Source organism: Petaurus breviceps, unplaced genomic scaffold, assembly GCF_028583685.1.
Source record: "Petaurus breviceps papuanus isolate PSGF00001 unplaced genomic scaffold, PetGlider_PUasm1.0 229, whole genome shotgun sequence".
NCBI lineage: Eukaryota > Metazoa > Chordata > Mammalia > Diprotodontia > Petauridae > Petaurus > Petaurus breviceps.
Window position 1 is genome coordinate 37814733 of NW_027185903.1, and position 22799 is coordinate 37837531.

Genomic DNA, 22799 nt, shown 5'->3' on the forward strand with positions numbered 1-22799 from the left:
AGTACTGGGCATACAAAGAAAGGCAAAAACAATAGCAAGAGTTTACAAACTAAAGGGCAAGACAACATGCAAATAACTATGTACAAACAACATATACATAGGATAAATCTGAGATAATCTCAGAGGGCAAGAATTAGCTAATTAATGGAGACTGGGGAAGGCTTCTTGTAGAAGATAAAATTGTAGCTGAGGTTGAAAGAAAGCAGGGAAGCCAAGAGATGGAGATGAAAAGGGAGAGCTTTCCAGGCATGGAGGACAGGCAGTGAAAATTCGCAGAGTAGGGAGATAGAGTGTCTTGTTCAAGGAACAGCATGGTGACCAGTGTCCCTGGATGACAGGTTATTGGAGGTAAGTCAGGTTTAAGAAGACTGGAAAGGGATAAAAAGTTCAGGTTATGAAAAGCTTTAAGAGCCAAACAAGATTTTGTATTTGATCTTAGAGGCAATAGGGAACCACTGAAATTTATGGAATAAGGGGTGACACAGTTGGATCTGTGCTTTAGGAAGATTAATTTGATAGCCAAGTAGAGTATGGACTAGAGTACGGAGAAACTTAGGCAAGGAGGCCAACCTGCTAGCTGTTTAAGTAATCTAGGAGTAACATGATGAGGTGGCAAGGATCAAAGAAAAGAAGGCATAGGAATAGGTATAGGAAAGATATTATAAAGGTGGAAAATCAGGACTTGATCACTGGTTGGATACAAGAGGGGTGAGAGAGAGTGGGGAGTCAAGGATGATTCCTAGGTTGTGAGCCTAGGAGACTGGAAAGATGGTGGTATCCTCAATGGTGATAGGGAAGTTAGATTAATAATCACTTGAAAAATACTCAACCTTTATAAAAATCAAAGAAATACAAATTAAAATCATTTTGTGTTTCTACCTCAAAACATCAAAGGAGAAAATATAATTAAAAGCAACAAAGCAGAATATTAGAAAGGGGGAGAAAACAGCTATACTCACCCATCACTGGTTGGGTTGCAAATTTGTAGGCTCTTATTGGAGAATAATTTGACAATACACAATAAAAGTTACCAAAATCACTATACTCTTTTAATCAACCACTAAAGGAAGCACTCATTAAGTACCTACTGGGTACCAGTCATTGTGCTATTTCTTGGGGATACAAATACAAAGAATGAAATAATCCTTTCTTTATAGGAGCCTACATTCTAAGGTGGGGAAGGAAAGGCAAGAGGTACATAGGTACAGAATAAATATTAAGAAAATAAATAGCAGTAGTAGTTAGAGAGGGAGGGCACTAGCAGTTGGGGAATTAGGAAAGGCTTCATGTAAAAAGGTAGTTTTTTAACCATGGCTGGAAAGAGGAGCAGGATTAAGGCCACCTCTGAGGTTAAGGTGAGAAGAGAGTACATTCCAGGGAATGGGAACAATCAGTGCAAAGGTGTGGAGATGGGAGATTAAGATTCCTATCTGTGGAACAGCAAGAACAGTTTGGTTGGATCATAGAATAAGTGAGGAATAGTAATGCACAATGATGCTGGAATATACGAAGAAGTTGGGGCTGAATTGTGAAGGACTTTAAAAGTTAAAGAGAGTTTATATTTGATCATCAAAGCAGTAGGGAGTCACTGGAGTTTATCAAGTAAGGGAGTGACATGGTCAGGTTGGCACTTATGGTAAATCATCCTGGTAGAAAGTACTAAAGTGGGGAAGATAAGACAGGTGGATCAATTAAAAGGTCATTGCAGTAGATGAGAATTGTGGTTTTCTTAAAAGAACAATGCAAAGAAATAGAAGAAAATAATAAAATGTGAAAGATAAGTGATCTCTTCAAGAAAATTAGAGATATCAAAGCAGTGTTTCATGAAAAATGGGCCTGATAAAAGACAAAAATTATACTTACCAGAAACAGAAGAGAGTAAGAAGAGGTGGCAAGAATATACAGAAGAACTATACAAGAAAGATTTTGACGTCACCAATAACCACGATGGTGTGGTTACTGATCTAGAGCCAGACCTCCTGGAGAATGAAGTTAAGTGGGCCTTAAGAAACATTGCTAATAATAAGACTAATGGGTAATGGAATTGCATCTGAGCTATCCAAAAGCCTAAAAGATAATACTGTTAAAGAACTGCACTCAATATGCCAGCATATTTGAAAAACTCAGCAGTGGCCACTGGATTGGAAAAGATCAGTTTACATTGCCTGATTCTAAAGAAAAGCAAAGTCAAGGAATATTCAAATGACCAAACACATGCTCATTTCAGACACTAGTTAGTTTATGCTTAAGATTCTGTAAGCTAGGCTTTAGCAATAATGTGAACCAAGAATTACCAGATATGCAGACTGGTTTTGGAATAGGCAGAAGAAGTAGAGACCAAATTGCCAACATTTGCTAGATTATGGAGAAGGCAAGGGGGTTCCAGAAAAAAAAAATCTCCTTCTTATTCATTGACTACACTAAAGCCTTTGACAGTGTTGCTCACAACAAAATGTGGCAAGCTCTCAAAGAAATGGGGAGTACCAGATTATTTTACTAGTCTCCTGAGGAACCTGTAAATGAATTAAGAAGCAACAGTTAGAACTGAACACAGGCAACTGATCCTTTTAAAATTGGGAAAGGAATATGACAAGGCTGCATATTGTCTCCTTATTTATTTAACTTATATGCAGAGTACATCATGTGAAATGGCAGACTGGATGAAGCAGAAAGGTTAATGGGAAAAATATCAATAATCTCAGATATGTAGACAATACCACTCTGATGGAAGAAAGTGAAGGAGAATTAAGAAGCCTCATGGTGAGAATAAAAGAGGAGAATGTAAAAGCTGCCTTGAAGCTTAACATCAAAAAAATAAGATTGTGGCAATTGGCCCCACCATTTCTTGACAAATAGAGGGAGAAGAAAAGGAAACAGTGTCAGATTTTATATTCTTTGGTTCAAAGATCATTGTATGTGAGGACTACAGCCATGAAATTAAAAGATGCATACTCCTTGGAAGGCAAGCTAGGGCAAATCTGGACAGCATACTAAAAAGCAGAGACATCCCCTTACCAATAAAGGTCCATCTAGTCAAAGCTATAGTTTTTCCAATAGCAATGTATTGCCATGAGAGTTGGATTGTAAGAAAAGCTGAGTGCCACAGAATCAACACTTTCAAATTGTAGTGCTAGAGGACTTTTGAGAATCCCTTGGATAGCAAGGAGATAAAATTAGTCAAAACTTAAAGAAATTAATTAAGACTACTTTTTGGAAAGACTAATACTGAAGCTAAAGCTTAAATACTTTGGCCATATATTGAAAAGATAGGACTCATTGAAAAAGACCGTGATGTTGGGAAAGATGGAAGGCAAAAGGAGAAGGGGATAGTAGAAGATGAAATGGAAAGATAATGTCATGAGAGCAATGAACATGAGCTTAGACAGAGACAGTGGAAGAAAGAAGGGTCTGGTGAGCTATATAGCCCTTGGGGTCACAAAGATTCAGACACAACTGAACAAATAAACAGCAAAAGATGAGAAATGAATTATGGAAATGAATAGGCAAAGAATTCAGATGCAGCCTTAGGGGGAGTGACTAAAAATGGTTGATTATTTACTGATTAATCTAAATCTAAATAGTTGCTGTTCTGGCCCAATTTACCCCTGTGATCTTGGCAAGTCATTTTTTTTTTTTGGTCTGGGCCTCAGCATATTCATCTGCAAAATGAGGGAAATGGACTAGATTACATGTAAGATTCCTTCCAACTCTAAATCCTATGAGGTTAGAAAAATCCAGTTCTTGGGGTGGCTAGGTGGTGCAGTGAATAGAGCACAGACCCTGAAGTCAGGAGGACCTAAGTTCAAATCCAGCCTCAGACACTTAACACTTAGTAGTTGTGTGACCTTGGGCAAGTTGCTTAACCCCAACTGCCCTCCAAAAAAAGCAAAAAAAAAAAATCCAGTTCTAAGACTTCCTAGCTACACAATCGTGGACAAATAAGTCACAGCCACTCAGAGCCTCAATTTCCTCACTTGTAAAATGATGATAATATTTGTGCTCTTCCACTAAAGTCTTCTTCTGATGCCTTAATTGTAGCAAGGAGTTGCCTCCAGGCTTTCAAAGGGTCTACCAGAAGAGCACAGGCCTTGGCAGGTCCTACTAAGCTGGAAGGCTTCAAATACAGGTCCTTTGTCTATTGTTTGACAAGTTCATGGAGAGAGCCTTGTGGCCAGGTTGGCCGCAGGGTGATGGGATTTTTTTTTTGGCCATAACTATTGAAGATGATTTGCAAAGTAATTTGCAGAATATAATATGTGCTGTTGGAAGGAGTACCCCCAACCATGAAAATGAAAAATCTTTACAACATTCAAAGGATGCTTGTGCTATCTCCTTCCAAAGGTTGTCATGAAGATGATTTAAAAAAGAAAAGAAAAGAAAGATTTAAAAAATGAAGGGATGGTATTCATTAAGTGCAATTTATTACTGTTAGCTTAAATGCTATATATGGGTTTTCAAAAACAAAGCTATTTAACTGAAATGATTTCACATTTCAAACTCCATATCACTCTGTCATTTATAATTTCTGTTAGTGCTAACAATGGGTGAAATTGTGGAGAAGGGAGAAGTGATCCTTGGGGAAACCTGCACTTTGGTCATTTTTCTGGAATGGGGAGGGAACATTAATTGCCTGATTACATAGAAACTGCCTTCCAGCTGCTTTCCTGGATACATTGGTCCGAACTCCAAGGATCAGGATACCCCTCCCAGAATAAACTTCTTTGCCTGTTATGTCTACTCTTTCTGACTTTTAGGTAAAGAAGCATCATAGTAGGCTTTGACTTTACGATCTTCAAAAAAAAAAATTACGAGAACAAGTCTCCAGAGGCCTGGAAGTTAGTCTATGCTGTATTTTATGGGCAGTCAAATCTACTGAGAAGCCAAATCCAAAACTACCTGTTTGATCAAATGTAACACTGGAGTTCAGGAAGGCAAGAGGAAGAGATACCAATTCATCCTTTGGCTATGAAGTTTTTGGAAGTGAATTTAGTAGGGGAGAATGCTTTGTTGTAACTGCTTGAAGGTTGAGTACACTCTCTAAAAGAAAGAATAACAGAAAGTGTGCCTCCAAATATTGGATGAACTATAATTTTGATTCTTGCTATATCTTTTCAGTAAATATCACTTTATAAAAGTTAGGAAAAAGAGGTGAAGAAGGAAAGAAGGAAGGAAGGAAGGAAGGAAGGAAGGAAGGAAGGAAGGAAGGAAGGAAGGAAGGAAGGAAGGAAGGAAGGAAGGAAGGAAGGAAAGAAGGAAGGAAGGAAAGAAGGAAGGAAGGAAAACAAAAGAAAGGAGGGGAGGAAGGAAAAAAGGAAGAAAGGAAAGAAGGAAAAAAGGAGGGAGGAATGGTGTATGCAAAGATGTACCAAATTTGTCTTCAGCAGCTTCTATGACCCTTTTTTCACTTTCAGTGCCTACTCCTCCTCTATGCCACCTTGCCAGTGTCCTTATTCAGCTTCATGGAAATACCAGCAATGCCACAGTCCAGGCAAGTCCCCTGGAACAGTGTGGCAAGCTTAGAACTTATCTTTTTTCCTCTCCTACCCATCAGACTTTACCAGCTATAATTTGCTTTGATTTATTGACTATTATTTGTCTCCTATTAGGCTCAGGACCTGGTCTTAATTATGCAATAAAACAATTCACATTCACTAATTTTATACATTCAGATACTCTAGATCATAATCCCTCCATACTTTGGTAGTTTAATGAGTCTACTCTTTTTTTTTGCATTTTGGAGAGGGGAGGGCAGGGCAATTGGGGTTAAGTGACTTGCCCAAGGTCACATGGCTAGTAAGTGTTAAGTGTCTGAGGTCAGATTTGAACTCAGGTCCTCCTGACTCCAGGGCCGGTGCTCTATTCACTGTGCCACCTAGCTACTCCATGAATCTACTGATTATAAGAATGTATTCCAACTGTTCAACTGAATTCAAACAATACTATAGCATATACATTTTAATTTCACCATAAATTTTAAAATTATATAATATGACAAAAAATTAACATTTTATATTAATGAAATTACATGTAAGTTATTTCTAAAACTTCATTTCTATAAAATCCAATACATTAATTACTACTCATCACCCTCTCCCTTCCACTCTCCCTTTCTAAAGAACCAAAATATGCCAGGGATCCAAGATACCTTTGAAAACCATTTAAGTCCTTGCCTTTCTTCTTCTTCCTAAATGACAACAGCCAATCAGTTGCAATTTTCAATTTTACCTCAGGAAGCTCTCTCACCATCCCCTCCTTTGTACTGTCACTGCAACCAAATTAGTTTAGACTGTCTTTACCATAGACTGTTTATTGCCTCCTAATGCTTTCCACTTTACTCACAAGGTAAGAGCTGCTATTTTAGACTTCTTAAGAGCCAGGACTGTGTCCCCCCCCCCCCTTTTTTTTCAATAGTGCTATTATTTAAGTTGTTCTCCTGTTTCTGCTCACTTTACTTTATATCAGTTCATATGAGTCTTCCTGGTTTTTCTGGAGGCATCCCCTTTATGGTTTCTCACAGCACAATAGTGTTCTATCACATTCATGTACTATAATTTGTTCAGTCATTCCTGAATTGCCAGGCATCTCCTAAGTTTTTATTTCGTTGATATCATAAAAGAGTTGCTAAAATATATTTGTAAATATGGGTCTTTTTCCTCTTTCTTTTCTCTCTTTAGGGTAAAGACCTAGTAGCAATATCCCTGGGTCAAAAGATATGCATAGTTTAATTGGTTTGGAGGGCAAATTGCTTTCCAGACTGGCTGAACCAGTTCATAGTTCCACCAGCAGTGCACTCAAGTGCCTTTTATCTACAGCCCCTCTGGCATTTGTTATTTTCCCTTTTTTGTCAACTTAGCCAATATAATGGTTATAAAGTGATGTGCCTCAGATTTGTTTAAATTTGCATTTCTCCAATTGTTAGTTTTTTCATATTGCTATTAGTAGTTGAAAAACTGCCTGTTCATATACTTCGACCATTTATCAGTTGGGGAATGGTTCTTATTCTTATACATTTGATTTGGTTTCCATATATCTAAGAAATGAGAATTTTATCAGAGAAATTTGCAAGTATTTTCCCAATTTCCTACTTCTCTTCTAATTTTAGTTTCTTTAATTGTATTTGTACAAAAAAAGTTCTAATTTTATGTAATTTAAACTTGTCCATTTTACTTCCTGTGAAATTCTTGTTTGGTCATGAACTCTTACCAAATTTATAGATCTGACAGGTAATTTCTTCTATGTACCTCTACTTTGTTTACAATGTTGCCTTTTATATCTAAATCACTTATTCATTTGGAGCTTACCTTGAAATTCCATGTGTTTAACTTTTTCTATCTGTATCCCCAGCATTTAGCCCAGTTCTCAGAAGTTTTAACAAATGTCAATAATTGATGCCAATACGGTCAGTGATGGCTGTGCTGAATAAGCCTCACTGAATGCATAAATGAAAAAAAAAAAGCATTTTGTTAAGCACTTCCTTTTACTTTGGAAAAGCAACATTACCTTCAATGATCTTCAGCACTAAAGAGCTTGGAAAACAGGAAATAAAAAAGACTTCACACAGGAGATGAGCTGAGAAACCTACTCCAGAAGACCTAGGATCTTACCTGATCAGGCCCAGTGAGTAGAACTCAAGACACAGGTCTCTTGAACTTTTTTTCTTGACCTGGCTTTCTCCCCTTCTTATTGGCTATGACAGTGGCTTCCTCTTGTCTCTGCTCCCAGTTCTTTCTTTTCCCTCAGGTTAAACAGAGGATCTGAGGCTTGGCCCTCAATAGCTATTACTGGTGCAATTGTAGTTATAGCTGAAGCTGCACCTGGGACAAATTAAGATAGGAGAGGAGAGAGGAGGAGAGCATAGTAGTGTAAAGGACAGTATAATAGGGATGGAGACCTGGGCAAAGTGGTGCAATGGAAATGGGTAGGCTCATCCCTCAGAGAATCCTTCAGAGATAGTTGAGATGGTTTTGGAGATGGTGATGGTTTTGAAGAGGAAGTCTACAAACCAGATATTAACACTCTAGAGAAAATTCTCTATCACAATTGGATTATAGCTATGTTGGCCCTGCTCTTATATTCTCTTTCTTGATCTTGAAATTCTCTCTTGGTGAAGGGAGTAGAGCTCTTAATCTCTGTCTCAATCTCTGCCTTTCCCTCCCATCTCTCTCCTCTCTCTTTGTCTCTCTCTGTCTCTGTCTTCTTTCTCTGTTTGTCTCTGTTTTCTTTCTCTTTGCTGTTCTGGTTCTCTCCTCTGGTGGAGTATAGAAAAATAGAAAGCCTGGTGGCTGCTCAATATCCAAGACAGAGATTAATTAAAGGCAATACTTCTGATAGGTCAGAGGAGCAATCATCAGTTTTTTTTTCTTTTTCTCTCATTTCCTTTACCTCTGCTGTGAGATAGGCCCAATAAGCTCATATCCAGGGAAAATACAATGGGCCTAGGTCACATATCATTTGTTAATCTATTGCCATTCTCTTTCTAAGAATAATTGCATATCTTATATTTTTAGGATGATTGTTAATGACTCCATTTTCATTAAGTTACATGTACATACACACATATATGTTTTTGATACATTTGTAGGTGTGTATTAAACTAATGTAGAAGAAACACACTGTATTTATATTTTAGGAACAAATTGCCAGATATAAATTAAATAGATAGATAAATGAATAGATAAAGAAGAGTATTTTTGCAGAGGAAGAATCCAAAGGGACTGAAATCCTTTTGTCTTTCAAAATCTTTCTAACCAAAATATTTCCACTCACAATTTATCATATTCCCAGAGCAAAAGTCAAAATTCCTTAATAAGATAGGGTTACAAAGTTCAGGTAACAGCTTGATTTCTTCCACAGAATAACTTGACTTTTGGTGTACTCTGGAGAATCATTTTTGTGAAACCATTCCACCACTCTTTTAACTACTCCCTTTAAGGAGTTTCCTTTTAATCTGGTCAAAGATTAGTTCAAGAGACACTTTTATTAATTGAATTAATCAAAAGGCACCTGGTTTTTTAGTTTGATCCATTTAAGAGAGGAGTTCTTTCTGGGCTAATTTATCTTTTTCCCTTAAAAACCAGCTAAGCCTTTGATAAGAATGATGTAAAGAGGACTTTAAACTAAGACACTGATTCCTCAGCTATTCAAGGGAAAACTTATTAAATCTTTCATTCAAATGAGACCAAAGATTTTATACCAAGTCACTGAAATTACATTATTTCTTAATATTTCTAAAAGAAGGAAAGAGGGGCAGATATTGAACATACATCTACATTATGAACTTCTTTCATATAGTCTATATGCTGGATAGTTATTATTTTATATTGGGCTCATATCTACAGAAACTACATCTGTGAGCTAATAATTTTCCTGTTAGCACATTTATGTTGTTGCTCTGTCCTCTCTGACTCTTTGTGACCCCATTAATGTTTTCTTGGCAAAGATACTAGAAAGGTTTGCCATTTTCTTCTATAACTCATTTTATGAGGCAGAGTTAAATGACTTGACTAAGGTCACATAGCTAGTAAATGTCTGAAGCCAGATTTGAACTCAGGAAGATGAGTCTTCCTGACTCCAGACCCAGCACTCTATGCACTGTGCTACCTAGCTGCCCCAAAACTATGAAGGAGCAGAAGGGATTTGTCTTTCAAGTCAAGAGCTTAGAAAGTGGATCTAAGAAGTGTCTGTTGTTCAGTCATTTCAGTACAACTCTTCATGACCGAATCTGGGGTTTTGTTGGCAAAGACACTGGAGTGGTTTACCATTTCCTTCTCCATTTCATTTCATAGATGAGGAAACTGAAGTAAACAGGGTAAGTGACTTGCCCAGGGTCATACAGCTAGTAAGTATCTGAAGGTGGATTTGAGCTCAGGAAGACTAGTGTTCCTGATTCCAAGCCCACTGTACCAACTAGCTGCCCCTTATATGTGTCATAGGCCTCATTAAATATCTCTCTTCAGCGAAATTTTCCCTTTATTTCTTGGGGTTCAACTTTCAACAGTTTTCATGGCCAGTGCCTAGAAGATTCTATCATCCTGCAGATTTGAGGTGTAAGCAGACTTGATAAAACAATAAATCAAAAATCCACCAAGCACAAGGACCCAATTATGAAAACTATGTTAACATGAGGAGGAGTTGTTAGAACTGACAGAAGCTCCCAAAGGCTCAGACCAAGAAACATAGTTTATTTTTCTGCAGCAATTATATTGACTTTATGGGCAATATGGAATTTACTAAATAAATAGCTTTGGTAATGAACATAAACTTCTCCAGCAAGGTGAACATCCTTATTCACTAGCATTTTGGTTGTAGTCATTAGTTTTCATTCACCTAATTAAAGGCACCTGATCCTGCCTCTCCCCAAAAAAAGTTCATGCAAAGCATGATAAGGATAAAGATAAAGTCTTACACTTGGATTCAAACAATTTACTTCACAAGTACAAGATCATGGTTAAGACTACAGTTTACTAGAAGAGTTGGAGGTCTTAATGCATTGCAATGAGGGTCAACAGGGCTTGTGTCCCGTAACTTGGCACGGGGAGAACTTTCAATAAACAATTTTTCATTCAGTCATTCCTAAGATAAAGCACATGTAAATAAATGAAGGCAGCCAGGATGGTGAAGGGCCCTGAGGCCATGCCACATGAGAATTGGTTGAAGCAACTGGGGTTGTTGAAGAGGGCACTGGGAGAGAGTGATGTCTGCCATCAAGTATTTGAAGGGCTAGTATATGGAAGAGGGATTAAACATGTTCTGTTTTTTCCCAGGGTCACACAGCCAGAATATGCTGTCAGCAAGACTTGAGCCCAGGTCTTCTGGGTTCGTTGAGGAGATCAGTCACTGTGGAAAAGAAGCACACTTTCTTCCTTACTACCAATACTAACTGCCACTGTCAGACAAGTAAGCCCAGGAGGACTGGGAGTCACAGTATCCCTACCTAGACTGTTTCAGGTCTTGTTTCCATCCCAACCACTGCAGCATAGGAAACAATTATTGTAGAGAAAGAGTCAGCTGTCCCCACCAATTGCCAACCAACTGTCACCTGGAGTCAGGAAAGCCAGCCTTGCTGAACCATCGAGGGACCTCCAAGGGAGAATCAAGGGGTAGCATGTGCCTGGCAAGTCCAATCCCCATCTTGACCACCATCTCCCCTTGGAGCCTGAACTCAAGAGCATGGCAAGAGCCGTGCCCCTAAGGCTATCAGCCCTCTTAGAATTCTAGCCATCATTGAGAGAAATGATTCCTGTAGAGAAGGGGCCTATTGGAATACCACCACCACTGCTACCACTACCAACTGCAGCCATGATCTTGGGAAGCAGCCCTTGTGAGTGTGCGACCCGGCAACTGCTTCTGCAGGTACTACAGCCCCTTCCTCCTCAGCAATCACAACTGCTGGACACCGGGAAGAAAAGTTATGTCCACCAAAGTCTTTGGCACCATCAAATAGTTCAACATCAGAAACAGAAATGATCATCCATAGAAATGGCATTAGCAAAGACGCTTTACCCTCTGCTTTGCCATTGACCATGACACTCATGGGGCTTCTCCACTGGACTTGCAGCTGAGGCGTATGTGTCTAATCCTCTGCTTTAATGTAAGCTCCTGCGAATTCTGTCATGCTTTCGTTTCTATTATCTCTAGAAATTAGCTCAGTGCTTTGCACATAGGAAGTGTTTTTTCAATTATTCATTCCCAAGAGGGAAGAACCAGCAGCAGGGACTGGAAGTTGCCGAGGCAAATTCAGACTTTTCAGGGAAAAACAAAACAAAACAATTAAAGCTTTGTATAAGAGGAATAGGCTGCCTCTAGAGGGAGAGGGTTCCCCTTCATTGAAAGTCTTCAAGCAGAGCTTGGATGATAACTTGACTTATGTTGTAGTAGAGATTTGGGTAGGGAGGGGTGGTATGGATTGTCCAATGTGCTGTTCCCTTTCAACTCTGAAATTTTTCGATTCTGACATTATTATATTTAAGGTATTAGACTAGCAGAAAGAGAGGGGTGGCATAAATTGCTTCTCTATTTTCATCTGTCCCTTTCGCCACTGAGATTATTTTTAATTTCTTTCATACTGCTCCAGCAGACACTGCTAGTCTGAAGCCACAGGGGCTAGAGGCTTTCTCCAATTCCTGTTCTATATCTGCCCTCACAGTTTACTCTGGGTTCATTGCTCTAGGGTTGTCTGTGTTGAGAATTCTCTCAACCTCTTAGTAGAAGCATCCCCATCAATGGTGGTTGTTTGATTACTATGGGTCAAAGATAGGAAGTCAGACTGAAAGTAAAGAATTTTATGAACATGATAAGGAATCTGCTCCTGTAATAGCAAATTCAGATTCCTGGGGTACAGATTTGATTTTATAATGTTTCAGGTACACTTAGAGTACACAGTGATTCAGCAGCACTCTGAAGTAACTCAGTATAGATAAGTAAAGCATTTCACAAGAGGAGGGGTAGAGAAAGAGGGGGAATCACCCAAGGGAGGAAAGGGGAAATATTTAGAATGCAACTAGCAAGATTTATTGTCAGAGTAAGAAATCATTTCCTATTCAAGGTCAGAAGATAAAGGGGAAGAGATCAAACACTTTTACAATTGTAGAAATTGTCCTTTTAGGCATGACTTCAGGGTCCTTTATCCAAGGATGGTATATAGTTGTTAAAATAGTGGATGAGAACATTCTTATGACATCCATGCCAAAGGGTTTGGGGATTTTCTAATATTAGGCCACTAAGTTGTTGGGACCAGCAGCTAGGTGGTTTAGTGAATAGAATGCCTATAGTCAGGAAGACTAATCTTCCTGAGTTCAAATGTGACCTCAAACACTTAGCTGCATGACTCTGGGCAAGTCACTTGACGCTGTTTGCCTCAGTTTCCTCCTCTGTAATATGAACTGGAGAAAGAAATGACAAACTACTCCATTATCTTTGCCAAGAAAAACCCAGGTGGGATCACAAAGAGTCAGACATCACTGAAAAACCACTGAACAACAAGAAATTGTTGAGGGGTAATTTCTACATAGTTAAGTCAATCAAGATGTAGTGACATCATTGTGGTTTCTGTTTCCCCCACACCTGTCTCCTTAATAGGGGAACTGGGTTCCCCAGTGCTTCAACTCACTGACATCCCCCCCCGCCACCTCTCCACCTCAGGCCCTTGCAGAACAATTATATCTTCGGTTCTAGTCTAAGGGGTCCTTTCAATATGGAATAGGGTGGGGACAGTAAAAACAAAACAAAACAACCCTCAGAATATGAATCATACATGTATGAATCAAATATAGAAACATAGTTTTAATCCTACACAGAAAAGGAACACTTAGCAATAAAGAATCATAGGATGATTATAGTCTCTCACACAAGCCTCATTGGGACATTTGGAACCCAGTTGTTCATTTTACATTTCCTCCTCATAGAATAGAGTCAAATCAATGCCAAGTGGGCACTTTTCTTTCTGGTAATTTCTCTATCTTTGGAAGACTCTTTTCCTCTTAGCTAGTCTGTTTCTCCCTCTGCAACAGTTGCTGTAACTGGTTCAGATAGCTGATATTTGACTGCCTTTCAAGAGCTCTGAAGGTCCTATACTGAAGAAAAGAAGACACCAATAACAGGGGACCCTAGTAAGACCCTTGAAAGTAAAATTTGAGTACTAGAAGTAGAAGCCAGATGGAAGGATGAATAAGTCACTGGGCTGCTTAATAAAAGTGTTTGAGTGCCAGAAAAATTCTATGAAGAAATTGATAAGACCCTCTAAATCAGATCAATAGACATTTTGATATTTTATATACCAATGCAAAGGTGGGGAAAGGTGAGGGTGATGAGAAATATTTGAGAAAAGTACATTTTAACAAAGAGGAAAAGAAATTATGGACATGGGAGTTATCCTTGAATTAGCTGTCTCAGCACTGTCACTGACTTGAAAGAAAATGATACAGTACTCTGTTAAGAAGATTTGACCCTGAATTAAATGAGTCATTGACTCATAAAGTAAAAGTAAAGTAAAAAATGGGAAATTGATTCTGACTACAATAATTTCCTAAAGAAGTTAAACCAATGTAAGTTAATTGCTACAACATGGAGACCAAAAGAACCCAGAAAAAAACTTTCGCCAGCAAACATTTGATTTAACTGCCAAATTCAGAGAGATAACTGCCAAAGGCAGTGCTATGTTAGACACGCTCTCATGTCAGTCAATAAACATTTTTTAAGTGTTTAATATGTGCCAAGCATTGTGCTAGTCACTGGGGACACAAAAACAGAAAAAGACAATCTCTGCTCCCAAAAAGTTCAATCTAATGGGAAGGGGGACAACAATGTGCAAATAGGTATGTATGAACAAGCTATAAATAGGATAAATAGATGGAATTACGGAAGACAGGAAAGGCTTCATTGTAGCAGGTAGGATTTTAGCAGGGAGTTGAAAGAAGCCATGGAGATGGAGATGAGGACGGAGAGCCTTCCACAAATGGGGAACAGCCAGTGAAGATGTCCTGAGTAGGGAGATGTAGTGTTTTGTTAGAACAGCAACAAGGCCAGTATCACTTGGATGAGAAAGGAAGGATGAGGAGAGAGGGTAAAGTGTAAAAAGAAAGGTAGAGGGAAGTTGGCTTATAAAGAAAAGAGGATGAGATTCAAGAGTACAGCTTGTTGGGTTTAGCTTTAATAAAAAGGGACACTTCTGAGTTAGAGACAGGATACAAAGACAGAAACAAAGATCTTAAGGAGAAGGAAGTTGAAAGAATTCTCATCCTACTTGGCGTCTTCTCAGTTAATATAGTATGGAAGGTCATCTCCCAAGAATGGAGGGTGGAGGTGGCCATAAGGATGGGGTTATTGGAAAAACTTTGGACTTGCCATACACGAGTAATGAAAGTGGTAGTGAGTCTTTATAGACTAGTAATCTTTTCAACTACAGCTAGAAATCATCTTCAGGGGTTGTTAATGGGGAGAGGAGAGAACTTGGTTTTTAAATTTTTTATTAAACGCATTTCAATATAATTGGTTTCCTCCTGTATGGAAGAGTATATGAATTGATTCCAGGTAGAGTAATGAGAACCAAGAAAACAATTTATATTATGACCAACACAATTCCAAAGGTCTCATAAGGAAACATGCTTTTCACCTCCAGATACAGGTAATACTGATAGACTCAGTACAGATTGAAACATATTATGTTCTTTCTTTTTCCTGCTTTTTTGGGAACATGGCTAAAGCAGGAATTAGTGTTGCATCATTATGGATTTGCAGTGGGTTTTATTTTTATTGCCTTCTCAAAAGATGGGGAAAGGAAAGAGGTTAGGGAGAGAATTTGGAACTGAAAACAAGGGGGGGGGGAGGAAAAAGTGAAAAATAAATATATTTGGTATTCTTTGTAATCCTATGTATTTTGTGCTTAAAAAATTATTCTGAGAGGAGGTCTATAGGCTTCACCAGCATACCAATGGGGTTCATGACACAAAAGTTAAGAATGTTCAATCTAGTTCTAATCGCACATTTTATGGATGAGTAAATTGAGGCCCAGAAAGGTTAATAAAGTTTTTCAAGTCACTTAACAAGCAGCTCTCGAATATAAACCCATGTCTTCTAAGTACACTCTCAGGACTCTTGCCACATATTTGTGGGGGTCAGGTGTTTTGTTAAAAGATAAGCTGCATTACTGTCGTGTTTGTATAAGGGGAATGGGCTGCCTCTAGAGGGAGAGGGTTCCCCTTCATTGGAAGTCTTCAAGCAGAGCTTAATCTTCAAAAAGAGCTTGATCCCAGAAAAGAGGTCACATTTGTACATATCTGACAAATTATCTCGAAAGCTTGAGAAGAAGCCTGCCAAGCCCTGAATCAGCAAACCAGCTCCTGACGCTGCCCTGAGGGTTTGGGTGGGGAGCGGGGAGGGGGAGAGACACGTGACCGCAGCCCGGCCACTACAGCAGAAGGGTCCGGCCCGGGGTCCCAGGGCGTCCCACTAGCCCTTACTGCACGTGACTACAGAGCCCCTTCACTGTCCCCGGGCAGTGGGGTTAGAAAAGAAAGGGGCCGTGGCGGATGAGCCACCCACGTCTGGAGCAAGTCTGATACTAGCTCTCCAAAGAGAGCCCAGATTTGCCGCGGAGCCTCGTGGGGACTGTAGTCCACATGAGTCGAGAGGTTCGAGGACTACCAGAGGCGAGAACTCCAATCCCCGTCGGCCCTCGCGGCCCGCCCAAGTTGCCACTTCCTGTTTAGGGAAAGCCGGGGGACTGCTGCTTTTTTTGAGTGCGGTTATAGGGGCTGCTTGGCAGCGCCGTCCTGTCCTCGCCTTGGCTCCCTGCCCACCCATCCCGCGCCCTGTCAGGTAGACCCGGATCCTCCCTCCCCCCACCTCGCTTCAGTCTATCCTCAGACAAATACAGCATCCAGCCTCCATCCCCGAGCGCTACCCGGGGGCTCAAGAGGGCTGATAACGTCGGTAAAGCGCTTTGGGATCCCCCGACTTCTGGGGCGGGGGGCTGAGGGGAAAGGGGTGGCTAAATTTGAAAAACAAAATAAAAGGTTTCCTTGTTGCTTGTGTCGGGACTGGAGAGAGGAGGATTGAAAATATAAGGGCGGGGGGAGGGTAAAGGGGTGGTGATCTTGGCCAGGATAAGCCCCGGGGATTGGCGCGAGGGCAGGGGGCTGGAGAGTTTGGTTTGGGGACGGGCACGGGGCTGCCTGTCAGAGGACCCCAGCCCAAGGCGAGCTGTGGGACCTGACGCGAGACAGCATGGGTCGGGGGGAGACATTGCAGACCCCCCTCCAGCATAGTGTCCTGTAGGAGGGCCGCCGACCCGAGCCAGCTTGTAATGAGGGATTCCCGCGAAAGGAGTGTGAGCAGTAGTACCTGCGGTAACGCAGTTCAGAGTCTGAGAGAATTTATAAAGTTGTAAATCAAGGGTGTGACGTCTGATCCGTAAGTTAGAGAGAGGCAGGGCAATTTAAAAAGGGTATCAACTTTGTATCTATTACTGTGGGGAAACTGATATGGTGATGGTGAAATCTAATGTGCCTCCTCTTTCTTGTTACAGCATCCCCAGTCCGAAAAAGGATTTTTTACATGCAGGCCAACAGGTAATTAGTGAAGAAACTTACTTCTTCATGTCTTTATTGAAGATAGATAAGTCCAGCGGCATTGCTTTTTTTTTTTTTTCCCAATTTAGCAAGCCAAGATTTGCCTTGTAACCATAACACTTTTTTTTTTTTTTTAAAGCAATTGGGGTTAAGTAGCTTGCTCAAGGTTACACAGCCAATTATTTCTGAGTTGGTGCTAAGTATCTGAGCCCGGAATTGATCCCAGGTTATCCCGACTCTGGGGCCAGTGCTCTTACTCACTGTGCCACCTGGCCTCCCGAAACCATAACATTAATATAACATGGTTGGTAGCAAGCTAAGATGCTGCCTAGGGTTTCTTGGCATGAGAAAAACATTTTTCATCTTATTCCCAGATTCTAGGATTTAGAACTAGAAGGGAACCTTTGAAGTAATTTAGTTTTACCCCATCATTTTGCAGATGAGGAAACTGGAGCTAAGGAGGTTAGAGGCAAGGTTTTTCAGTGGCAGAGCTGAATATCTAATCTCAGATTCAAATCCTGTTACTTTTTCCACTTTATCATACTGTTTGGAGAATTTAATCTGCAGTGGATCTCGTCTTCCTCTAGAAATAAATTGGTTATTTGAAAACAAAGTATCGTTAGATTCCATCTCAGTGCTTTTAATACTACAGATCTTGAATGCTTTAGAAAAGTTGGTGGTCCCATTCATTGGGACCTTAAAATATGCTATGTATTATTTTGCAGAATGATATTTTACAAAAAACATTACCAGCTCATAATAGGAAGTTAAATATATATGTGAATTGTAGATTAGATAACAACATAAAGATAAATAGGTAGAAGCTTTGATTTTAAAAAGTCATACCCAGAAGATGGGAAGAAGGGCAGTCAAGGATGATTAAACACTGAAGTGTGGTGTAGTCTTCCTGTAAGAAGTGTCAGAAACACTAAAGTTCAGAGTTGATGGGGAAAGCTAAAGAAATCAAAGGTTTATTTTGCTTTTAGCTATATAGAGAAAATCAGATGATGGCTAGCACTGCCACTCAGGGCAGATGGAACTTGATAATGCACAACAGAAAAAAGGCAAAACTGTTCAACTTTTGTTTTTGTTTTATCTTTTTTTTTTTTTTAAGTAATTGGAGTTAAGTAACTTGCTCAAGTTTACATGGCCAGTTATATTGTGTGGGTGCCAAGTATCTGAGGCCAGAATCAATCCCAGGTCTCCCAACGTCGGGGCCGGCACTCTTACTAAGTGTTTTTGTTTTATCTACCAAGGAGAATGATCGCAGGACTAGAAAGAACAGAACAAAAATGGCTATTTGGAGTAATAAGTTGCTATCCAAGATGAGGAATCTAAAAAGAGAGTATTTAACTGCCCTTCAGGAGTTCAGTTTGAAAACTACTTCTCAGGGTACTGTAAAAACTGGTAGGTGTGACTGCTGAAGAATCTCTGAAATCACTCTTGGGAATCTCTCAAAGACTGGAGGAAAGATCACAGCAACTCTCCCCATTTTCACAAAAGGGAAGAGAATGGAAAATACAATTCATAATAAGCTAGTGAACTGGACTTACTGGCAAGAATTCCGGAAGGTATTATTCAAGAAGTGGATAATCGCAAAAAGTCAGGTTGATTTCATCAAGAAAAGTCCTATCAGACTAGCCTTACTTACTTTTTTTTTTTTTGGACAGGGTCCTTAATTAGTTTGTTAAATCAGGTATAGCAAATTTACTTAGATTCCAGCAAAGCATATGACCGAGTTTCTCCTGGGCTTATAGATAAGACAGGAAAATGTGGACTAGGCAGTAATAGGTGAATTGTAACATTAATTGGTTGGATTGAAAATTCATTAATGGTGCTATGTTAACCTGGAAAAGGAGTTCTTAACCTTTTTTTGTGTGTCATGGACCTCTGGAAGACTGGTGAAGATTATGGACCCTTTTTCAGAATGCTGTTTGTTGCCCACATTCATAATTAAAGGAAATACTAAATTTAATTTAGAGATCAGTGAAAATAAAGGTATAATTTCCCCCATATTGAAGTTAAAGGATCCCCTGAAATCTATCTCTGGATCCTCTGAGGGGATCTGTGCTCCACTAGCTTAAAAACTCTTGGCTTAGGAGGAGGGCTAATAGAGTGCCCCAGGGATATATTCTTGGTTCTGTGCTCTTTACTATTGTCATCAGTGACTTGGACGAAACAGTTAAACATTAATACCTCCTTTGTGCCAGATGCTAGGGATAGGACAGGAGTTCCTACTCTCAAGAAGCTTACATTCTGTTGGGGGCAGAGAAAGATATAAATAGACTTTGTATCAGGATAAATAGCCATTGTATCAGGTTTGTTAGGAGACACAAAACTAGGAGTGATAGCTAACAAGTCGTATTAAAAAGTTGTTGTCCCAAAAACTGTTTATAGGCTAGAATAGTCACCTAGATCTGAAAAGATGAAGTTGAATAAAGATAATTGTGAAGTCTTATACACTGGTTCAAGTTTCCTGCAAGTACAGCACAAGGGAGACATGACAAGGCTGCCCTTCATCTGAAAAGGATTAGTGGTGTGCAAATTCAGTAAGAGTTAGCATGTGAAGGGGTGGCTAGGTGGGCCAGTGAACAGAGCACCGGTCCTGGAGTCAGGAGGACCCAAGTTCAAATCCGACCTCAGACACTTAATACTTACCTAGTCTTGTGACCTTGGGCAAGTCACTTAACCCCAATTGCCCTCCAAAAAAAAGAATTAGCATGTGGTTTTGTAGCCAAAAAACTAATGTGATCTTAAGCTTCCCTAAGAGAGGCTTAGTGTCCAAGACTAAGGAAGCATTGGTTCTACTGTGCTCTGCCCTGGTTTGTGGTATTGTGTGCAGTAGTAGACACCACATTTTGGAGTGGGACAGTTAGCATGGTGAAGGGCTTGAGTTCTGGCCATATTAATATTGGCTGAAGCAATTGAGTGTAGAGGAAAGGAAAATTAAAGAAGTTAGGATAGCTATTGTCAGGTATTTGAAGGACTGTCATGGGGCAGTGGATAGAATCCCATGCTTGGAGTCAGGAAGACTCATATTCCTGATCAAATCTGGCCTCAGATAGTGACCCTGGGCAAGTCACTTAACCCTCTTGGCCTCAGTTTCCTCATCTGTGAAATGTGATGGAGAAGGAAATGGCAAACCACTCCAGTATCTGTGCCAAGAAAACCCCAAATGAGGTCACAAAGAGTGAGACACACCTGAAAATGACTCAACGATAACATGTAGAAGAGAGATTAACTTGTTTTCCACATTTCTTACTCTTATCACCACAAGCATATGTATGACCCTAGTTTTAAGCCTTTTTCATCTATTCCCTGGATCATTGGTCTCCCTGCTAATTTTTCTAAAAAGTGCAGGTTTAACCATGTCACTTTCTTACTCATTGAATTCCTGTGGCTCCCTATTATGTATAGGATCAATATAAATTATTCTATTTGGCATTTAAAGCACTCTCACAGTGCTTCACTTGGCATTAGGAAAACTTGAGTTCAAATCTTGCCTTAAATAGTCACTAGCTGGCAAGACACTTAACCCATCTCAGCCTTAGTTTCCTTGTTTGTAAAATAAGGAGACTCATTTCACTGGCCTCTTACATCCCTTCTGGTTCTATTAGCTTCACTTTTTTACCCTTATTAGATATCAGTGTCTTTCAAGTACTCTGACCCAGCCAAATTGGCCATCTTTCTGCTCCTTACACATGATGGTGCTCTTATGTCCCTTCACCAGCTGCCCTCCATGCCTAAAATGCACCTTCTCACCTCTGCCTCTTAGCATCGCTGCTTTTCTTAAAAAATCAACTCAGATGCCACCTTCTACATGAAGACTTTCCTTCTCTCCCAATTGCTAATGCCTCCCCCATTACCATGTAAATTTTTTTTTACATTTTGTATATTCTATATGTGTACATTGTCCCCTCAGTAGAATGTAAGGCCCTAAAAGGGGGAAGTGTGCCTTTGTATACCATTGCCTAGCATGAAGCCTGGCATACAGGTGCTTGATAAGTGCCTAGTTATTGATTTTGTATATTTCTGCTTGACAGAACTAGGATCAGTGGTCAAAAATCGCAGAATGACATTTAGTCTCAGTATAAAAATATCAGCGGGGGCGGCCAGGTAGCACAGTGAGTAAGAGCACCGGCTCCAGTGTCGGGATGACCTGCCGATCAAATCCGGGTTCAGATACTTGGCACCACACCCAGAAATAACTGGCTGTGTAACCTTGAGCAAGTTACTTAACCCCGATTGCTTTTAAAAAAATAAAATAAAAATATAAGCAATTAGATACATTGAAAAGTGGAATTGGGCTGCACTTATTGCTTGGCTAGATTATTCCTTGTGGAGTATGCTTTTGAAAGGACTCTTATTTGGACATGGGCTGAACTTAATGGCCTCTGAGGACCCATTAAATTCCAAAATACTGTGATTGTGTCAAAGAATGGGAGTTGTTACCGACACCTCTGTTTGATAACATCATTAAGTGTAGTTTCTTGAGCATGCCTACCATAATTACTATGGACCATGTGGCAGGTAGTAATGTTATTTTAAAATCACAGTTAACAGTGAAGTTTGTATTTATATCATATTTGCAACTCTGTAGCGTCATTGAGTGAAGAACCACTGAATACCAGAATGGAGAAGGATTTGGCATCATTTCCATTTTGTTCAATTATTGACTTGTTGACCCCTCAAACTTTCACTGTTCTTTCTCTTACAAAATGAATGACTAATATCTTTTGCTTTTCTGTTGACTGTGAACATCCTGATGTTGCTGATTATTGTAAGCAACATTGTATAAAGAAACATTTTTCCCTGATCTTTATAGGTATTTCTTGATCAATTATCCTTGAGTCTAATCTACGTAGCTTTCTTTGAGTTTTTAATTCTTTTCACCATCTGTGTTAGTACCTTTTTGGCATTAATGACTGAGGTCATGGAATCACAGATTCTCATAGTTGGGAGGGAACTCTCAGGCCCCCTCATCCAACTGAATAGGCGGCCCTTCTCCAGTCTCCCACCCATGTGATCAATCTAAGGTCAGTTCCAGGGCCTCTAGTAAACGGGCAGTCCATTCTACTTTTGTAAGTGTTAATAAATTTTTCCTTACACAAAATTTCATTTTTCCTTTTTCCCCATTCTTTTGTCCCTAGGTTTGCCTTCTGGGACCAAATGGAGAGAGTCTTATCCCTTCTACACAAGACAGCTCTCATTCTTTCCCATTTCCCTTTGCCCTGCCAGTTTTTTTATTTCTACAAGCTGAACGTTACCAGGAGCGCAAAAAGTTGGAGTGTGTTTGTCATGTGGAAGACAGAGACATGCCACCAAGGTTTTTGACTATCTTACTCAAAGAGACTTTTAAAAATCTCTGTATTATAGTAATTTTTGAGATTTAATGGATACTTTCTAGATTTTTAGGAAATTAAAACCTACACATAAGTTTTATCCTTCCCACCAAATATTTTAAATCCTTTTTCAAGTCTCATTCTAGGCATGGCTTCCTTAAGATCACTTTGTTTTCTATTGGTTGCTATTTTAAACTCCATGGTTTTATTCATTCCATCCAAAGAGCTTTTCTTACAGAGGTTAATCAAATCGGCAATTTCCTAGTCAGGACTAAAATTCCTGGTTTGACCTAAATACCAATTCAGTGTTTAAAAATTAATGGGGGCGGCCAGGTGGCTCAGCGAATAAGAGCACTGGCTCCAGTGTCAGGATGACCTGGGGATCAAATCC

General features: G+C 39.7%; 1 protein-coding gene and 1 pseudogene across 7 annotated transcripts in view; both read left to right on the top strand.

The window, feature by feature from the left end:
* The first annotated feature begins 1768 nt into the window (after positions 1 to 1768).
* Positions 1769 to 2500, top strand: LOC138167591 (uncharacterized; annotated as a pseudogene).
* Positions 2501 to 16170: 13670 nt separating this feature from the next.
* Positions 16171 to 22799, top strand: part of SLC38A9 (solute carrier family 38 member 9) — a 171293-nt gene continuing 164664 nt past the window's right edge. For 2 of the 7 annotated variants that reach the window (XM_069096502.1, XM_069096501.1), the window contains exon 1: positions 22219 to 22392. In XM_069096502.1, coding sequence (XP_068952603.1) covers positions 22236 to 22392 — 157 coding nt within the window. In that variant the 5' untranslated portion in view covers positions 22219 to 22235. Of the gene's footprint in view, positions 16429 to 17023; positions 17067 to 22214; positions 22393 to 22799 lie in introns of those variants that run through there. The other 5 variants (XM_069096500.1, XM_069096503.1, XM_069096498.1 and 2 more) reach the window with 5 other exon arrangements.